We start from the raw sequence: 19,237 nt of genomic DNA, 5'->3' as shown, positions 1-19,237 counted from the left end.
TACCCATATATTCATATAGTGGATTGCTAGCAGGACGTAGCGATCCTCCACCGTGGGGACGTGAACCTGGGTACGTCGTGTACCGCCTCGCTCCCGGAACTTCCGTCGTCGCCTTTCTCTAAAAACCCAAGCCCCTCATGGTGGGCATTGCCGAGGAACCGCCTCGACAATTGGCGCCGTCTGTGGGAAACGCGATGACTGGATTTCGTTATCCGGGCGGGATCCGTCAAATTCTTCATCAACATCTACATCAAGTTTGACTGGCGCTGCAAAAGTGTTCTGCGGCCGAGGATTACAGATGCCAGACATTCAACATGACGACCCACACAGCTGATCGGATCTAGAGGTCGAATTTTACACCGGTAGGCCTTGCGATCTAGTTCGCGAATCATCGGCTGAAATCCATCCGGATGATTTGCTTGGGAAAAGTAGTCTACTACTCACCAATGGAATCTGCAAGGAAACGGCTGCTGCTCCACGTGAATCTTCCAAAACCAAGCTAGCATTTTTTTTTTTAACTGGGTGAGCTTTAAGTATTCATTAGGCAACCAAAGTTTTACAATCACGCATGAACGAACCCAGCACGCAGGGAGGGACGTTATCATGCAACACACCACACTCACTCTTGCCTAATTGCGCTAAATCGTGCGCCACTATATTGCTCACCCTAGACACTTTGCAAACCTTCACTTCTGGTAACAAAGCAAGCATAGCTCGTGCCTCCATGAAAAGGCTCCAGTTCGACGAACGGTCCCTGTCCAGGGAGGAAAGAACAGCAACAATCCTGGCGCAGTCCGTTTCAAGAATTCCAGAGAATTGCGGATTTGCAGCTAAGTATCTAATGCCTTCCAATAGAGCTAGAATTTCAGCCTCCTCCGCGCTAGCACACAGCGGCAACGTCTTCCGGGCAGAGAACAGAACTCGCCCTGTATCGTTTCTTACCACCAACCCGGCTCCGCCGGGAACATTAGGCGAGTTCCAACCGGCATCCACATTAACCTTGATCCACCCAGGCCCGGGGGCTAGCCATTTCGAAGGCACTTCGGTTGCCATGACAGGTGCAGGCCTATTCACCACTATAGCTGACTTGCCTTTAGGGTCCGGTGCTTGAGGTCCCTGGCTGGAGGGAATCCACATAGCTACGAAGGAATGGTACGGACGCTGCAATGGAAGCCTTGCCGTCGCCATGTACCGCATTGTTTCTGTGATGCCGGGTGCGCCACAACGGGAACAAGAGCTTGACACGCATGGCTGTTGTAGCTCCGTCAAGAAGAAGGAGAAACCAATTGCGTCCCGTATATCGGAAGGCCTCCTCGGACGGCAGCAACCAGACGCTCCGCATGCCATCACGGAGGGCTCGGGCCAAGGTACACCGCACCATAGAATGGTGGGCATCCTCATTCTCGGATCCGCAGATGGAGCATATTGGCAAGATACGCGGGATACGTCGGTGCAAGCTTTCGATCCACGGCCAACGAGTCGGTAGCGAGGCGCCATGCAAAAACCCCGATCTTCCGAGGCACGGGAGTTTTCCATACCAGGTTCCGGATACTCCGTTCACCCTCCGGTTCGTTGCTAGATTGCCCATGACTCAATGCCTGGGTTTTGGCCTGCATTCCAAGTCGATACGCGCTGCGGACGAGTAAAGACGCCGGATGGCTCGGGTGCCAAGCAACAAAGTCCTCTGACTGCCTCCTCGGTATCTTGAGCAAGAGTATAGCTTCTGCGTCGTGAGGGAAGCAGTATTGGCGAATGAGGTCCTCATTCCAAGTGTTCGTTACTGGATCAATCAGCTGGGCTACCCATTTGAGACGACACCTCTCCTTCATTCCCGACAGCTTGAGGTTATCTGAACGTGGGAGCCAGTTATCCCTCCAGATTTTCACCATAGAGCCCGAGCCAATTCTCCAGATCGCTCCCCGCTTTAGGAGATCAAGGCCATGCATCACACCCTTCCATGTCGCCGACACATCCTGTATGAATGCAGTGTCAAGGAGGTGCCCCACTGGATAGTACTTCGCCTTCAGTAGCCGTGCACATGGACTATCTGGATACTGAATCAACCGCCACGCCTGTCGCACCAAGAGAGCCTGGTTGTAAACTCGGAAGTCACGGAAGCCCATTCCCCCACAGAGCTTTGGTTGTGTTAATTTGTCCCATGATAGCCAGTGCATACGCCGTCTGTCATGACCCCAGTGAAAGTCGCGAATCATTTGGTTTAGTTCTTCGACGAGGCCCGCCGGGAACTGAAACACACTCATGGCATAAACAGGTAAGGCTTGCAGAATAGCCTTTATAAGCACTTCCTTCCCGCCACTTGACAGGTACTTTTCCACCCAATCACTTAGCCTCTTTTGGAATCGTTCTTTCAGAGTTTTGAACTTGCCCTTGCGCATTTGTCCTTCCGGTACAGGGAGGCCTAGATACTTTTCCTCAAAGCTCTCTATATCGTAGCGTAGTATTTGCTTTATTTCAGTTTGCACTTGATCAGGCACCCGTCGTCTGTACAGTACGAACACTTGCCAAGACTCACCAATTGTCCCGTAGCATGCTCATACTTGTCCAGAATGTTCTTAACCACCAAGGCTTGCTGCACCGAACCTTGGAAGAAAAGGAGACTATCATCGGCGAATAGAAGATGAGACATGCCCGGAGCTCGTCGGCGGATTTTCAGTTCATGTAGTCTGCCATCCTCCACCTCTCGCTGCACTAGTCGAGAGAGACCATCGGCCACAAGCAAGAACAAGTATGGAGAGAGCGGATCGCCTTGGCGCAGCCCGCGTGTTGGCGTGAAGGTGTCCAACGCATGTCCATTGAGGCGAACAGAATACCGTACGGTGGTGACACACTGCATAATCCACCGTATCCAAGTGCTGTGAAAGCCCAACTTCGCCATAACACCCTCCAAATACCGCCAATCCACGCGGTCATAAGCCTTGGCCATGTCCAATTTATAGGCGCAAAACTTGGACCGATCAGCTGAATTACTTTGAATTGCATGGAAGCACTCAAACGCCATGAAAGCATTATCCGTGATAAGCCTACCCGGAATAAACGCGCTTTGCATCGGTGAGATGATGTCTTGCAGATGAAGCACTCAAAACCAAGCTAGCATTGATAGAGGCGTCCAGGAAATTCTCAAGTGTATGCTGGCAAATTGAGCAAATCCTCTTCAAGCTGCCTCAGATCGCATCCAGATAACCACTTCGTCAACAAGGAAAAAAAGCATCAGGCCGATGCTGTTGTCGTCGCGCCGCTGCGGTTGTGTGAGCAACGCAGGCACGAAACGAAAAGTGTTCGTGTGAGATACCTTTTACGTGCTCGAAGCAACCCCAGAGAAATCCGAAGCACTCGAAGAAAAGCAGTCGCACGAGATCGGAATAAGCTTTCGGTCCGGCGCCGCGCGATTACATCGGGTGCTTACTCCCCTGCATGGATCAAGCCATCCGAGTTCATCAGCGACGACCATCCGATACAAAAATATCAGATGTTATTTTTCCAATTAATTATTACTCGTAAAATTTACTTCGCCAAATATCTTTCGGCTCGTATTATTATCTGTGCACAGTTTTTTGCGCTGTAATGACTGCAGATCAGAACAAGATTCGACTGTTTCACCGTGCACAGTCGCCACGCTCGGGGCTCGCTCGTTGCATCACGGACTTGATATATTCGGGAGCTCGCCCGTCGACTGCCCTACTCGGCTGACCGCGCCCGCCATCGCGCACTCTTCTTACTCGGGGGTTCGCCTGCCGCGGACCCGACATTACGGACCCGATATATTCGGATGCTCACCCGCCGCGGATCGGCCATGTCAACCGCGTCCTCTTCATCGGCCATGTCATCTAGCAGCCGCATGGAGTATCTTGGGCGGTGGAATTTCTTCGACTGCGCCTGCCGCATGGACTATCTCTGGCCGCGGAATTTTTTCGACTGCGCCTGCCGCATGGACTATCTCTGGCCGCGGAATTTCTTCGACTGCGCCTGCCGCATGGACTATCTCTGGCCGCGGAATTATTTCGGCTGCGCCTGCCGCATGGATTATCTTGGATGGTGCAATTATTTCGACTGCGCCTGCAGAACTAAGTGTTCCTCCTCCTTTCGCCACACCCGATGATTGGGGAGGCGCCGTTACATCGTTACCTCCAGTACTCTCGATTACTCGGTGGATTTATTTTCCCCGAATTAGTGGATTTATTTTCTCCATCATCTATGATTACTCGATGGACTTATCTTCTTCAGCTCTGGATATATCTCCTCCCGATGCACTCTCGGGTTGGTGGATTCATCATCTGGAATATTCAATGGATATCATCTTATTTAATATCGACCCGATGCGATCCCATCGGGAGCGCTGGTGTTACTCGGGGGCTCCTGGAATATCTTCGAGCTATTGCGGTTACTCCCATCGGGAGCGCCGGTGTATTGGAATTCAAGAAGATATAAAGACTATTACTCCCATCGGGAGCGCCGGTGTGCTGGAATTATTACTCCCATCGGGAGCGCTGGTGTATTGGAATTCAAGAGGAAATGAAGACTTCTTATACCTGAAGTTATCATCTAACAGCCTCTGAAAATACGAGTGCTGCAATGGATGGTAATCAGCGGGGACATTGCTCTTTTCCTTTGCTATAGATGCCTCAAAGAGTGCCGCAAATAGCAAGGATCATGAAGCAATGATACGTCTCCGACGTATCGATAATTTCTTATGTTCCATGCCACATTATTGATGATATCTACATGTTTTATACACATTATATGTCGTATTTATGCATTTTCCGGCACTAACCTATTAACGAGATGCCGAAGAGCCAGTTACTATTTTCTGCTGTTTTTGGTTTCAGAAATCCTACAAAGGAAATATTCTCGGAATTGGACGAAATCAACGCCCAGGGTCCTATTTTTGCACGAAGCTTCCATAAGACCGAGGGGGAAAGGAAGTGGGGCCACGAGGCGCCGCCACAACAGGGCGGCGCGGCCCAGGCCTTGGCCGCGCCGGCCTGGCGTGTGGGGCCCTCGTGTGGCCCCCCGCGTTGCCCTTCCGCCTACTTAAAGCTTTCGTCGCAAAACCCCCAGTACCGAGAGCCACGATACGGAAAACCTTACTGAGACGCCGCCGCCGCCAATCCCATCTCGGGGGATTCGGAGATCACCTCCGGCACCCTGCCGGAGAGGGGAATCATCTCCCGGAGGACTCTTCACCGCCATGGTCGCCTCCGGAGTGATGAGTGAGTAGTTCACCCCTGGACTATGGGTCCATAGCAGTAGCTAGATGGTTGTCTTCTCCTCATGTGCTTCATTGTCGGATCTTGTGAGCTGCCTAACATGATCAAGATCATCTATCTGTAATTCTATATGTTGTGTTTGTCGAGATACGATGGATAGAGAATACTATGTTATGTTGATTATCAATCTATTACCTATGTGTTGTTTATGATCTTGCATGCTCTCCGTTATTAGTAGAGGCTCTGGCCAAGTTTTTACTCTTAACTCCAAGAGGGAGTATTTATGCTCGATAGTGGGTTCATGCATCCATTAAATCTAGACAATGATGAGAAAGTTCTAAGGTTGTGGATGTCTGTTGCCACTAGGGATAAAACATTGATGCTATGTCCGAGGATGTAGTTATTGATTATATTACGCACCATACTTAATGCAATTGTCCGTTGTTTTGCAACTTAATACTCGGAAGGGGTTCGGATGATAACCTGAAGGTGGACTTTTTAGGCATAGATGCATGCTGGATAGCGGTCTATGTACTTTGTCGTAATGCCCAATTAAATCTCACAATACTCATCGTATCATGTATGTGCATTGTTATGTCCTCTCTATTTCTCAATTGCCCGACTGTAATTTGTTCACCCAACATGCTATTTATCTTATGGGAGAGACACCTCTAGTGAACTGTGGACCCCGGTCCATTCTTTTACATCGAATACAATCTGCAATACTTGTTCTACTCGTTTTCTGCAAACAATCATCATCCACACTATACATCTAATCCTTTGTTACAGCAAGCCGGTGAGATTGACAACCTCACTCGTTTCGTTGGGGCAAAGTACTTTGGTTGTGTTGTGCGGGTTCCACGTTGGCGCCGGAATCCCTGGTGTTGCGCCGCACTACATCCCGCCGCCATCAACCTTCGACGTGCTTCTTGACTCCTACTGGTTCGATTAAACCTTGGTTTCTTACTGAGGAAACTTGCTACTGTGCGCATCACACCTTCCTCTTGGGGTTCCCAACGGACGTGTCAACTACACGCATCAAGCAAATTTCTAGCGCCGTTGCCGGGGAGATCAAGACACGCTGCAAGGGGAGTCTCCACAATCCAATCTCTTTACTTTGTTTTTGTCTTGATTAATTTTATTTACTACTTTGTTTGCTGCATTATATCAAAACACAAAAAAATTAGTTGCTAGCTTTACTTTATTTACTGTCTTGCACTCTATATCAAAAACACAAAAAAATTAGTTACTTGCATTTACTTTACTTACTTCATCATGTTTCATCCTTAGTTTATTCTTAAAGATGTACCGGTAGGGCGAGGGTCTATCCTCGGGAAAGATAATATAGAAGATTTTTTCACTCATATTAGTACGGTTGAAGATTTTGAAGATAGACACCTGGTAGAACTTGCTCCTACTTATGAAATTGCTGTCTGCTTCTTTAGTACACATGTTAGAAGCTAGATTTGTTAACCTCAACCCTGTAATGCAGCATATGTTCCTTACACTAAGTGATATGGAAGAAGGAGAAAAGAAAGATTTTGTCCTAGAAACCCTTCTTAAAGAATTTGGTGATGTAGCAAGAGAAACTAGAAAGGTCTTTACTAAATATAATATGCTTGGCTCTTATACAAACTTTGCTAGCACCCTTGAGAAGATGGAAAAAGATAGACAAAAGTACACTAATAAAGTTAATTATGAGGGGGATATTAAAACATCGATACCTTGCAAGCTCTTGGGAATGTGCGAGGCACTAGAAAAGAATTTTCATTGGATTGTTCCTGAAAATTTGTTTGATGAGAGTAGCAAGCCTAAGGGTAATGAAAAGGGAGCCTCTGAAACTTACATAGATAAGATACAATGCATAGTTGAGAAAACTCCAAACCCCGCTGTCAATGCATCATCTCTTGATAACACTTGATATACACTTTCTGCGCCTAGCTGAAAGGCGTTAAAGAAAAGCGCTTATGGGAGACAACCCATGTTTTTACTACAGTATTTTTGTTTTATATTTGAGTCTTGGAAGTTGTTTACTACTGTAGCAACCTCTCCTTATCTTAGTTTTGTGCATTGTTGTGCCAAGTAAAGTCTTTGATAGTAAGGTTCATACTAGATTTGGATTGCTGCGCAGTAACATATTTCTTTGCTGTCACGAATTTCGACCTGCCTCTCTGTAGGTAGCTCAGAAAAATATGCCAATTTACGTGCGTGATCCTCAGATATGTACGCAACTTTCATTCAATTTGGGCATTTTCATTTGAGCAAGTCTGGTGCCTCGATAAAATCCATCTTTACGGACTGTTCTGTTTTGACAGATTCTGCCTTTTATTTCGCATTGCCTCTTTTGCTATGATGGATGAATTTCTTTGTTCCACTAATGTCCAGTAGCTTTATGCAATGTCCAGAAGTGTTAAGAATGATTGTGTCACCTCTGAGCATGTTAATTTTTATTATGCACTAACCCTCTAATGAGTTGTTTCGAGTTTGGTGTGGAGGAAGTTTTCAAGGATCAAGAGAGGAGGATGATACAATATGATCAAGGAGAGTGAAAGCTCTAAGCTTGGGGATGCCCGTGTGGTTCACCCCTACATATTTTAAGAAGACTCAAGCGTCTAATCTTGGGGATGCCCAAGGCATCCCCTTCTTCATCGACAACATTATCAGGTTCCTCCCCTGAAACTATATTTTTATTCCATCACATCTTATGTGCTTTGCTTGGAGCGTCGGTTTGTTTTTGTTTTTGTTTTGTTTGAATAAAATGGATCCTAGCATTCATTGTGTGGGAGAGAGACACGCTCCGCTGTTGCATATGGACAAATATGTCCTTAGGCTTTACTCATAGTATTCATGGCGAAGGTTGAATCTTCTTCGTTAAATTGTTATATGGTTGGAATCGGGAAATGCTACATGTAGTAATTCTAAAATGTCTAGAATAATTTGATACTTGGCAATTGTTGTGCTCATGTTTAAGCTCTTGCATCATATACTTTGCACCCATTAATGAAGAAACACCTAGAGCTTGCTAAATTTGGTTTGCATATTTGGTCTCTCTAAAGTCTAGATAATTTCTAGTATTGAGTTTTGAACAACAAGGAAGACGGTGTAGAGTCTTATAATGTTTACAATATGTCTTTTATGTGAGTTTTGCTGCACCGGTTCATCCTTGTGTTTGTTTCAAATAACCTTGCTAGCCTAAACCTTGTATCGAGAGGGAATACTTCTCATGCATCCAAAATCCTTGAGCCAACCACTATGCCATTTGTGTCCACTATACCTACCTACTACATGGTATTTCTCCGCCATTCCAAAGTAAATTGCTTGAGTGCTACCTTTAAAATTTCCATTCTTTACCTTTACAATATATAGCTCATGGGACAAATAGCTTAAAAACTATTGTGGTATTGAATATGTACTTATGCACTTTATCTCTTATTAAATTGCTTGTTGTGCGATAACCATGTTTTCTGGGGACGCCATCAACTACTCTTTGTTGAATATCATGTGAGTTGCTATGCATGTCCGTCTTGTCTGAAGTAAGGGAGATCTACCACTTTAATGGTTAGAGCATGCATATTGTTAGAGAAGAACATTGGGCCGCTAACTAAAGCCATGAATCATGGTGGAAGTTTCAGTTTTGGACATATATCCTCAATCTCATATGAGAACACTAATTGTTGCCACATGCTTATGCATTAAAGAGGAGTCCATTATCTGTTGTCTATGTTGTCCCGGTATGGATGTCTAAGTTGAGAATAATCAAAAGCGAGAAATCCAAAATGCGAGCTTTCTCCTTAGACCTTTGTACAAGCGGCATAGAGGTACCCCTTTATGACACTTGGTTAAAACATGTGTATTGCGATGATCCCGGTAGTCCAAGCTAATTAGGACAAGGTGCGGGCACTATTAGTATACTATGCATGAGGCTTGCAACTTGTAAGATATAATTTACATGATACATATGCTTTATTACTACCGTTGACAAAATTGTTTCTTGTTTTCAAAACCAAAGCTCTAGCACAAATATAGCAATCGATGCTTTCCTCTTTGAAGGACCTTTCTTTTACTTTTATGTTGAGTCAGTTCACCTATCTCTCTCCACCTCAAGAAGCAAACACTTGTGTGAACTGTGCATTGATTCCTACATACTTTCATATTGCACTTGTTATATTACTCTATGTTGACAATTATCCATGAGATATACATGTTATAAGTTGAAAGCAACCGCTGAAGCTTAATCTTCCTTTGTGTTGCTTCAATACCTTTACTTTGATTTATTGCTTTATGAGTTAACTCTTATGCAAGACTTATTGATGCTTGTCTTTAAGTACTATTCATGAAAAGTCTTTGCTTTATGATTCATTTGTTTACTCATGTCATTACCATTGTTTTGATCGCTGCATTCATTACATATGTTTACAATAGTATGATCAAGGTTATGATGGCATGTCACTCCAGAAATTATCTTTGTTATCGTTTACACTCTCGGGACGAGCAGAACTAAGCTTGGGGATGCTGATACGTCTCCGACGTATCGACAATTTCTTATGTTCCATGCCACATTATTGATGATATCTACATGTTTTATACACATTATATGTCGTATTTATGCATTTTCCGGCACTAACCTATTAATGAGATGCCGAAGAGCCGCTTGTCGTTTTCTGCTGTTTTTGGTTTCAGAAATCCTACAAAGGAAATATTCTCGGAATTGGACGAAATCAACTCCCGGGGTCCTATTTTTGCACGAAGCTTCCGGAAGACCGAGGGGAAAGGAAGTGGGGCCACGAGGCGCCGCCACAACAGGGCGGCGCGGCCCGGGCCTTGGCCGCGCCGGCCCGGCGTGTGGGGCCCTCGTGTGGCCCCCGCGTTGCCCTTCCGCCTACTTAAAGCCTTCGTCGCGAAACCCCCAGTACCGAGAGCCACGATACGGGAAACCTTACTGAGACGCCGCCGCCGCCAATCCCATCTCGGGGGATTCTGGAGATCACCTCCGGCACCCTGCCGGAGAGGGGAATCGTCTCCCGGAGGACTCTTCACCGCCATGGTCGCCTCCGGAGTGATGAGTGAGTAGTTCACCCCTGGACTATGGGTCCATAGCAGTAGCTAGATGGTTGTCTTCTCCTCATGTGCTTCATTGTCGGATCTTGTGAGCTGCCTAACATGATCAATATCATCTATCTGTAATTCTATATGTTGTGTTTGTCGAGATCCGATGGATAGAGAATACTATGTTATGTTGATTATCAATCTATTACCTATGTGTTGTTTATGATCTTGCATGCTCTCCGTTATTAGTAGAGGCTCGGCCAAGTTTTTACTCTTAACTCCAAGAGGGAGTATTTATGCTCGATAGTGGGTTCATGCATCCATTAAATCTGGGACGAGTGATGTAAAGTTCTAAGGTTGTGGATGTGCTTGTTGCCACTAGGGATAAAACATTGATGCTATGTCCGAGGATGTAGTTATTGATTACATTACGCACCATACTTAATGCAATTGTCTGTTGTTTTGCAACTTAATACTGGAAGGGGTTCGGATGATAACCTGAAGGTGGACTTTTTAGGCATAGATGCATGCTGGATAGCGGTCTATGTACTTTGTCGTAATGCCCAATTAAATCTCACAATACTCATCGTATCATGTATGTGCATTGTTATGCCCTCTCTATTTGTCAATTGCCCGACTGTAATTTGTTCACCCAACATGCTATTTATCTTATGGGAGAGACACGTCTAGTGAACTGTGGACCCCGGTCCATTCTTTTACATCGAATACAATCTGCAATACTTGTTCTACTCGTTTTCTCGCAAACAATCATCATCCACACTATACATCTAATCCTTTATTACAGCAAGCCGGTGAGATTGACAACCTCACTGTTTCGTTGGGGCAAAGTACTTTGGTTGTGTTGTGCAGGTTCCACGTTGGCGCCGGAATCCCTGGTGTTGCGCCGCACTACATCCCGCCGCCATCAACCTTCGACGTGCTTCTTGACTCCTACTGGTTCGATTAAACCTTGGTTTCTTACTGAGGGAAACTTGCTACTGTGCGCATCACACCTTCCTCTTGGGGTTCCCAACGGACGTGTCAACTACACGCATCAAGCAACGAAGACCTTGCTCTTTTCCCTTGCTATAGATGCCTCAAAGAGTGCCGCAAATAGCAAGGATCATGAAGCAACGGGGACCTTGCTCTTTTCCTTCGCTATAGATGCCTCAAAGAGTGCCGCAAATAGCAAGGATCATGAAACAAACAAGGACGCCGACCTTTCCCTCTGCTACAGATGCCTCTACGAGCGCCGTAAATAGCAAGAGTCTGGAAATACATATAAAACAACCCACATTCGATATTTTACTTATGGAAATATCAAAGAACAACGGGCTCATCGGCAGAGTTAGTGCTTCCGATACAGTCGGGAGCTGCTGTCAGAACATACATCGGTTGAAAGAAAAGTTGCACATACAACGGGTTTAGCAAGACCTGCAACACGAACTGATCACTCAAACAATTTGCTGACCAACGAATACACATACGCTTAAACGGGCAATTAAGATTTGCTCCTTCAAAATTTGCCAACGGCATTGACATGGTAAAAGTGCATATATATGTACCTACCGAAAAACTTACGAACAATGGCATCAACGATGCTGAAGGTGCGGTTTGCCCCTTGAAATAAACAACAATGTGTCAACGGCACCTGAAGAAAACTATAAACATCGGGTTGCTCAACTTGAGTCTACTCACGGTTGCAAGCATCAGTGCCCAGACTCGGGGGCTACTTCCATTGGGAGCGCTGGACGCGCACCCGATAAAATCATCGGTTCATCTAGGCCATCATCCGAATCATCGGCTCTTCTGGGCCATCATCCGAATCATCGGCTCCTCTGGGCCATCATCCGAATCATCGGCTCCTCTGGGCCATCATCTGAATCATCGGCTCCTCTGGGCCATCATCTGAATCATCGGCTCCTCTGGGCCATCATCCAAATCATCGGCTCCTCTGGGCCATCATCCAAATCATCGGCTCCTCTGGGATATCATCCAAATCGTCAACTCCCCTATCAGTGAAATCATCAGACTTATCGGCATCATGTTCTCGAAACGCGAGGACATGTACGGTATTTGACTTAGCATTTTTTACACCCTATACATAACTATTTCATATTTATCTACAGGCTCGGGGGCTACTCCCATCGGGAGCGCTAGTCGCGCACCCGATAAAAAATATGGCAACCTCGCCAACAAAGAAGAATAAAGTTGAAGACGTCGACATCAACAATCAAGATCTACGAGTAGTACAACTTGAGTCTATGCGTGGCTGAAAACAGCCGCCCATAGACTCGGGGGCTACTCCCATCGGGAGCGCTTCGCGCACCCGACCAAAAGTGATTTCGACTCTACATCAAGCACAAGATTCAATAGATGATCAAGTCATTCGGCGAAGACAACTTTAGTCCCTGCCCGAAGCTTCACTTCGGCCAGACACTCGGGGGCTACTGACGTGGGCATAACCCTTTGGGTACTCGACATTGCTATACCCGGTGCAAACTATGAAGGTGGACCAGCACGGGGACTCGACAAGCTGGACCTACACGCGCTTCAACTTGGACTACAAGGAAAGAAGACTCCAATATGAATCCAACTAGGACTCTTGTAAACCCTAGCTTGGCTGATATATAAAGCCAGGCAGGGGCACCCCTTAGGGACACACAATGAGAAACATAAAACATAGGGCGACACGCCTAGACATCACAACCCACAGATTAGAACTAGACTAGATTTAACAACTCCGCCTATGGCGGCCCCCTGTACCCATATATTCATATAGTGGATTGCTAGCAGGACGTAGCGATCCTCCACCGTGGGGACGTGAACCTGAATACGTCGTGTACCGCCTCGCTCCCGGAACTTCCGTCATCGCCTTTCTCTAAAAACCCAAGCCCCTCATGGTGGGCATTGCCGAGGAACCGCCTCGACACACAGCATGTGAAAACACAGTGCCAAAAAAAATATCAACACTTCAGAAACATAATGCAACACATTTTTGTCTAGTGCAAAACAAATCCCGATCATTGCAAAAAATCACGGCAAAAAATCATCACACACATGCAACATAGAAGGTAACACATGTATACAACATAAACATATAACTACTATATTATTCGGCAACAAACATCTTTTTTCTCAGATTTTTAGGTTTATTTTCGGTGTACTTCCCGTGCTGACACGTGGTATAGTGTGTTCTGTTATTGCTTGGTGTGAAGTTATGGGGACGTCTTGCAGTTTTTGTCTGTGTTGATTCGAACTGCTTTTTCTTGTGGTGTTCTAGGCCTGGGTGTTTCTAGCGGTTTTATTACATGTGCCGTCACGTCGTCAGCCTCAGCAGTTGAGCGGTGCGGTCAGAAACTCGGAATGCTTTGACTAAATTTTCGCCCTTCTGCAGCACGCGTGGGCTTTCTCGAATAGTCCTTTCCTCTTATCTTTCCTCTTTGTCTCACATCTTGTCCGGCGGCGACGATATGGAGAGCGCACAAAACGAGTGGAAGCGGTGGGCGACACGTCGTCGGCTCCGCGGCCTCCAACGCGTCCTCGCCCAACGGCAGCCAGCGCGGCCGGCACACCATGCCATGCGCGGGGTAGCCGCTCGACGCGCTCCGCTGCATCTTCCGGAGGCCGGTCGTTGCAATCTCGAGGCCTACTTTGCGACGTCCGGCCGGCGGCGACATCCACTCCGGGGCGCAGGCGTACCAGGACCAGCAGGCCAGGCACGAACTGGCGCCATGTCTCGCCCAAGCCACGACGGACGAGTGGGCCGGCGTCCTCTTGGAGCAGAAGACGGCGGCGGTCGTCGGTCCGGCGCAAGGAACCAAGCCACATCCTTGGGTTGATAAAGAATGCGGCCACGACGGAAGCGGACAGGCTGCGCAAGGAGAAGGCCGCGCTCAGGGAGCAGGCGGCGAGGCTGCACGAGGAGCAGGGCGGCGGCGGCCCGTGAAACCGCCTCCGTTGAGCACCAGGAGGCGCGTCGCGGGGAGGACGGCACCAGGACGCCGTAAAATCTTCCACCTCGCGGCCAACGAGTATGAGCCGTGAGGAGGAGGCGCGTTGCTGGAAGGACTCCGACAGGAGGCCGTCGGCTCTGCCACACCTGCCGCAGACGAGCTCAGGAGGAGGAGCGGAGTAAGGTCCTGTGATGCTTTGCTGGCGCGAGTCGGAGCAAAAAAGAATTGGGAATCTTCCATGGTGAGATCTCTGGCCGCTGGCGGTGGATTCCGTTTCCTACATCCCCAAATTAGACAGGAAGACTCTTACTATATGTGTTCAACGGCAGCTGGCTCGCTCCACCTTCCCTAATCTTTTTCTGCCCAATTGATTCTCTCGTGATTGTTTGCAGCTCCATACTGTGCCAGCTTTGTCTAAAGCACCAACAGAAATGGGAACGCCACAGATGCACAACCAAAGGTACTACTCCTTTGTTGGTGTAGGTGCAATGAACATGTTTGATAGAATGCCTCACAGGTGCTAACATCCATTTTTTTTGGTTGCTCTTTTCCTCTATTCTTGTTGTAGTTAAACTACTTGCCTCTAGGCTGAATTGTCACACGAGTGTAGCTGCAGCTGGCAAGATTAATGGTTTGCTTGCTACAAAAAGAGTGGAATTAATATCATTGGGAAATAGTGTTTATGCGAGCGGCAGTAGCGTGCCCATGCTGTACATGTGTGATGTCTCTATATCTCTTTCCCTTTTCTTTGATTTCTTTTAAGTCATGTGTTAAACATAATTTACTTGTTGTGGATTAGAATTTTGTGATGGATATGCGAGGGCTTTGCTTTTTGTGTGCGATAGGTATATGTACAGTTTAATGTTGTTCTCAAGAACAGTGATTCATAGTTCTGCCCGAGAATTTGACAACGTAATGACACAAGGGTAAGAACTAATGTTTCATAATTATATCATACTATGCTCGAGCTTGTGCTTCGATACATTAGCTTTTTCTAAAGCTGTCCATTTAATTGGTATTTTGTTGTACCATCTGTGTGTGTATTCTGCAGCTTCACTACCTTCCTGCTATGGTTGTTCATACGAAGTGTCAATGCATTTGTTGATACTCTATTGGAGGACAAGTTCAGGCAGAAAGAATGTTTCTCGAAGTTTGGAATTCCTTTCACCTGACTTTGTTCAGGTAATGCACTATCTTCTTACTTTTGTGATACTTTTCGAGCTTAAGCATTTTGGTGTGAAGTCGTATAGTGGTACTTGCTATATTTCCTTTTTACAAAACAATGTTTGGTTTATGTACGGTCCACTTAACATGACACTTGCAAATGACAGCATGGCAACTAGAAATTAGGCGTGCCAATGTTCTGTTGAAACGAAAATGCACCAGAAACAATGCAACGGATTCTAGCTGTATAACATAAAATGCAAGAAATTGCTTGGTACAAACAACTTAGAGGTATGATGAAAAAATACAAGAAATTGCTTGGTACCAATTTAGATTTGGGGCAACCAAAGAAACCCCGGGATCTAATATATGTAAAAGAGGTGTGCAGATTCTTACAGTGCCATGTCGGATATAAGCAGTTATGTCATGCTGCAACCATACAACATAGGATGTACAAAGGCGAGAAAGAGCCCCAGAATATATATACAGGTTCTTGATCATGAACAAATGAAATAACCTTGATTAGCCCACCAACATGAGAAAATGGCCTTGGTGATAACTGTCAAACATGAATATCGAAATCACGTGATGTTGAGATAACTAGAAATAGAAACTGGGAAATTAAAAGGGAGAACTCAGATATTCAACCATTATTTTAGTGAGATGATCAGCTAAGAAGAAAGATAAATTCATCGAAACCAATTATTGCAAGAAGCAGAATGGCCCATGAGGGTGGTTAACTCACCTCTAGGAATAGATAATCCACGTGAATATTGTGCACTGCAGCCTTGGTTATTGTCTTCACAGAAAAAATGATAGGGAATATGCAAGAACACATATTCTGTTGTTATTAGCTCCACTAATTCTTACTTTGCTTTATATGTTCCACATGCGAGAATTAAGAGAATTTTCCGTAATATGTTCAATTACAGGATTTATTTACACTTAAGAATTGTGATGCCTCCAATTACTTATGTTGCCGCTGCGTCTGCCGCCTCCGAGCTGGGAGACCGTGGCCTCGCTGTCGCCGCATTTGCCCGCCGTTCATCCCGTGTCTGAGCAAGGTCCCCCGAAACCTGGTTATTTGTTTGTACTTTATTGGGCACATATATGGTACAGATGTTTTCATTCATACTTTCACAATTTTTCTCTCCATCTTAATATATAATCATTTCTACGATACACGGACTGCAATTTTAAAATACTTAAGCCGCTCGGTTCCATACATGTTTGCACTAACTGCCGGCCTACTGTACAATGGTACCAAATTATAGCTATGAAAATAAGAAGTTTGTTAATCAATAGATTAGTATTAAAAGTACATACAAAATTACCCAGGGTCAGTCGCATAATTCTCCTAGCCTCCCTTACGTGCAAACCCATCTTTCAAGACACATGGCTTAGAACGTTGCTTAGTTCTAATGACTTTCCATACTATATTATAGATCAGTAGGAAGGCCTTCTAGCATTGTTTGGGTCTCCTAGCGAACAGTTATATTTTGTTCCATAAGGCCTCCTAGCAAACAGTTAGAGGCTAAAAACTTTGAGATACAAGTCTTAGGTTTCATAAAAAAACAGGCATGCATTTTCTTCGCATCACCCTTCTGTTATGTCATAAAGTCCTTATTCTTCTTTCTATTATTCTTTCATTCAATTCCTTTGTGAGCATGGCTTTTACGCTCAGAATTTTCTATTTTGCAATTTGCAAATGGTAACATTACTATTTCATTATGTATATGGTATATGATCATATAGTCTGCTATCTGGTTATGCTCCTCTATGCTTATTTATACAAGTACTTAGATCATGCGCCTCTGTAGGAACATATCTCACTCTCACTGTTCTAGGCCATTTTGATGATCTCACAAAGGGAGATGTAAAAATTCATTTAATGGCACTATATTTAGACCCTGTCTGATTATACATATATGTACTGCATATTTGCTCTTCATAGTAACAGAGGAGTATAACGTTCTGGTCTGACAAGTAATAGATGAAACCTTGGCTTAATGATTTTCTCTCTAACATTTAGGAGCATAAAGACAGTGTGCCGAAGTGTTCTTGACTATATAGCAATGGTGTTGCAGGTTCTTTAATTGTGGTGTCAATGTGTCATTATCTGTGGGTCTTTTGAGGTAACTCCACCATTCATTCAAATACACTGGGTTTCTCCCTGAACTTTTTTCCAAGAGTTCTCGCCAGATTGGCCTTAACAGTGAAGATCCAAACAAGTGAGTTGGTTAAAAACTCACATTTATGTAACTCTGTGTGATTATTTATTTCACTTTAAAGTTTTTTTACTCTCAGCAAGATAAAAATGGAGCCTAAGCACGACTCATTTCAAATTTTTCAACAATACATTTCTGACTTTTCAACGACTCATCAATGTTTTCAAGAACATATTTATGGCAATATCACCAGCCTGTATGTTATAATAATAGATTCAGTTGACCACTTGAATACAAATTCGTGAAGTCTGTCTTCTGAAGTTGTGATTGGCTACAAGAGAGCAAGTTTGGCTCCGAACGATCAACAAGTAAAGGTCCGGTCCTTTTAATGCGACTGTTGTTGCGAGACTGGTACGGCTAAACTGAGAAGTGCTTTTAGTGTTGTTGCTAGACTGGCATGGCTAAACTGAGAAGTTCTTTTGTTGATAGCTGGATCCTTTCAAAGCAGGCGGTTGATTTTAGTTCCTGTTGTATTTTTTAAAGATGAAATTCAGGTTGTAAAGACATCTACTCCATCTGAATCAACACAAAGATTGTTGAATTTTTTTATTCCATGTAAGTGACATTAATCATGTATGTTTGCTAGGTAACTAATAGAAAAAACTTATCATGTACATATGTGTCATGTTATTTTCATCTAGGTATTGTTCTGCCTGTCAATTATATCCTTATATCGTAAAACCTGCTGCTGGAAGCATGTCAGTAATTACAGAAGTGCTATGCAATGCCATTTGGGCTGGAATACGTCTTTCAAAAGTGGTTGGAATACGTGCCAGAAAGGGTTTGGGTTCTCTTAATGTCAAAAATAACTGGCCAGTCACTATTACTGTTTTACATAAAAGGGTTTAACAATGCCACTACTAATCTCTCCCAGACATTGATATCATCCACGGGTGCGCCACACTGCCTTTATACTATAAAATGTTTGTACTATGCCAAATATTTTCTTTACTACTTTGGTATCCTTTCGCATATATGTATTCCCTGGCAAATGATCAGCTGGCAACAGTTCTGTCAGATGATTGCTGACCGGTTTACTCAAGCCAATGCAAATGAAGCAGTCGAGATGTTGAAAAATCTACAGCAAACCTCTTCTGTCCAACACTACATAGAGAAATTTGAGGAATGTGTGCAGTTGGTGAAAAGAGACCATCCTTATCTACAGGAAGCATTCCTGATGAGTTGTTTTATTGGTGGGCTAAGACCTGATATAAAGCATGATGTGAGTGGGCAACGACCAAATGGTATTTGAAAAGCATATTGGTATGCCAAGGTGTATGAGAATTCTGCTTCAATCTATTTTAAGGATATGACCATTCGTTTGTCTACTACTAATGAAAATATCATAGATGAAGTGGAGAACGAAGCTTTTTTTTTTTTTTTTGCATCATTGTGTGTGTTTATTGGCTCTCAATATGATACACTGATGTATCTAAGAAGTGCTTATCACATTACTAAAAAGGACCAAGCAATTCCGCGAACTATAGAATTGAGTTTCAAGTATATATTAATATGATAGGCTAACTTCTGTTTTATAACTGGATTTTCCCTACTATGTGTCACGACTAACCGATCCTACAAAAAAAAACTCCTTACAACCACCAATGCATCTTCACAG

General features: G+C 44.7%; 1 protein-coding gene across 6 annotated transcripts; it reads left to right on the top strand.

Moving 5' to 3' along the window:
- The first annotated feature begins 14,202 nt into the window (after window positions 1-14,202).
- On the top strand, window positions 14,203-18,914 carry LOC124692031. 6 transcript variants are annotated; one of them, XM_047225330.1, is made up of 5 exons: window positions 14,203-14,468; window positions 14,620-14,687; window positions 15,279-15,409; window positions 16,324-16,455; window positions 17,479-18,279. In XM_047225330.1, exons 1-5 carry the CDS (start codon window positions 14,419-14,421, stop codon window positions 17,485-17,487), a joined length of 390 nt encoding a protein of 129 aa, XP_047081286.1. In that variant the 5' UTR covers window positions 14,203-14,418; the 3' UTR covers window positions 17,488-18,279. The 6 variants fall into 6 exon arrangements, 2 of the variants coding, with proteins under 2 accessions (XP_047081286.1, XP_047081285.1); XR_006999269.1 differs by having other exon boundaries at window positions 14,796-15,409; window positions 16,324-18,279; XR_006999268.1 differs by having other exon boundaries at window positions 14,620-15,153; window positions 16,324-18,279.
- Window positions 18,915-19,237: the final 323 nt, after the last annotated feature.

The sequence above is a fragment of the Lolium rigidum genome, chromosome 2 (genome assembly GCF_022539505.1).
Source record: "Lolium rigidum isolate FL_2022 chromosome 2, APGP_CSIRO_Lrig_0.1, whole genome shotgun sequence".
Lineage (NCBI taxonomy): Eukaryota > Viridiplantae > Streptophyta > Magnoliopsida > Poales > Poaceae > Lolium > Lolium rigidum.
Note: the sequence above shows the minus strand (reverse complement) of the source record. Positions and strands in the feature narration are given on the sequence as shown.

Coding starts and splice junctions, on each gene's coding strand:
- LOC124692031 (XM_047225329.1), top strand. CDS start 14,419: ATGCTTTGCTGGCGCGAGTCGGAGCAAAAAAGAATTGGGAATCTTCCA. Junction 14,688..15,278: donor CCACAGATGCACAACCAAAG/GTACTACTCCTT, acceptor TGTATTCTGCAG/CTTCACTACCTTCCTGCTAT. Junction 15,410..16,323: donor TTTCACCTGACTTTGTTCAG/GTAATGCACTAT, acceptor GTTCAATTACAG/GATTTATTTACACTTAAGAA.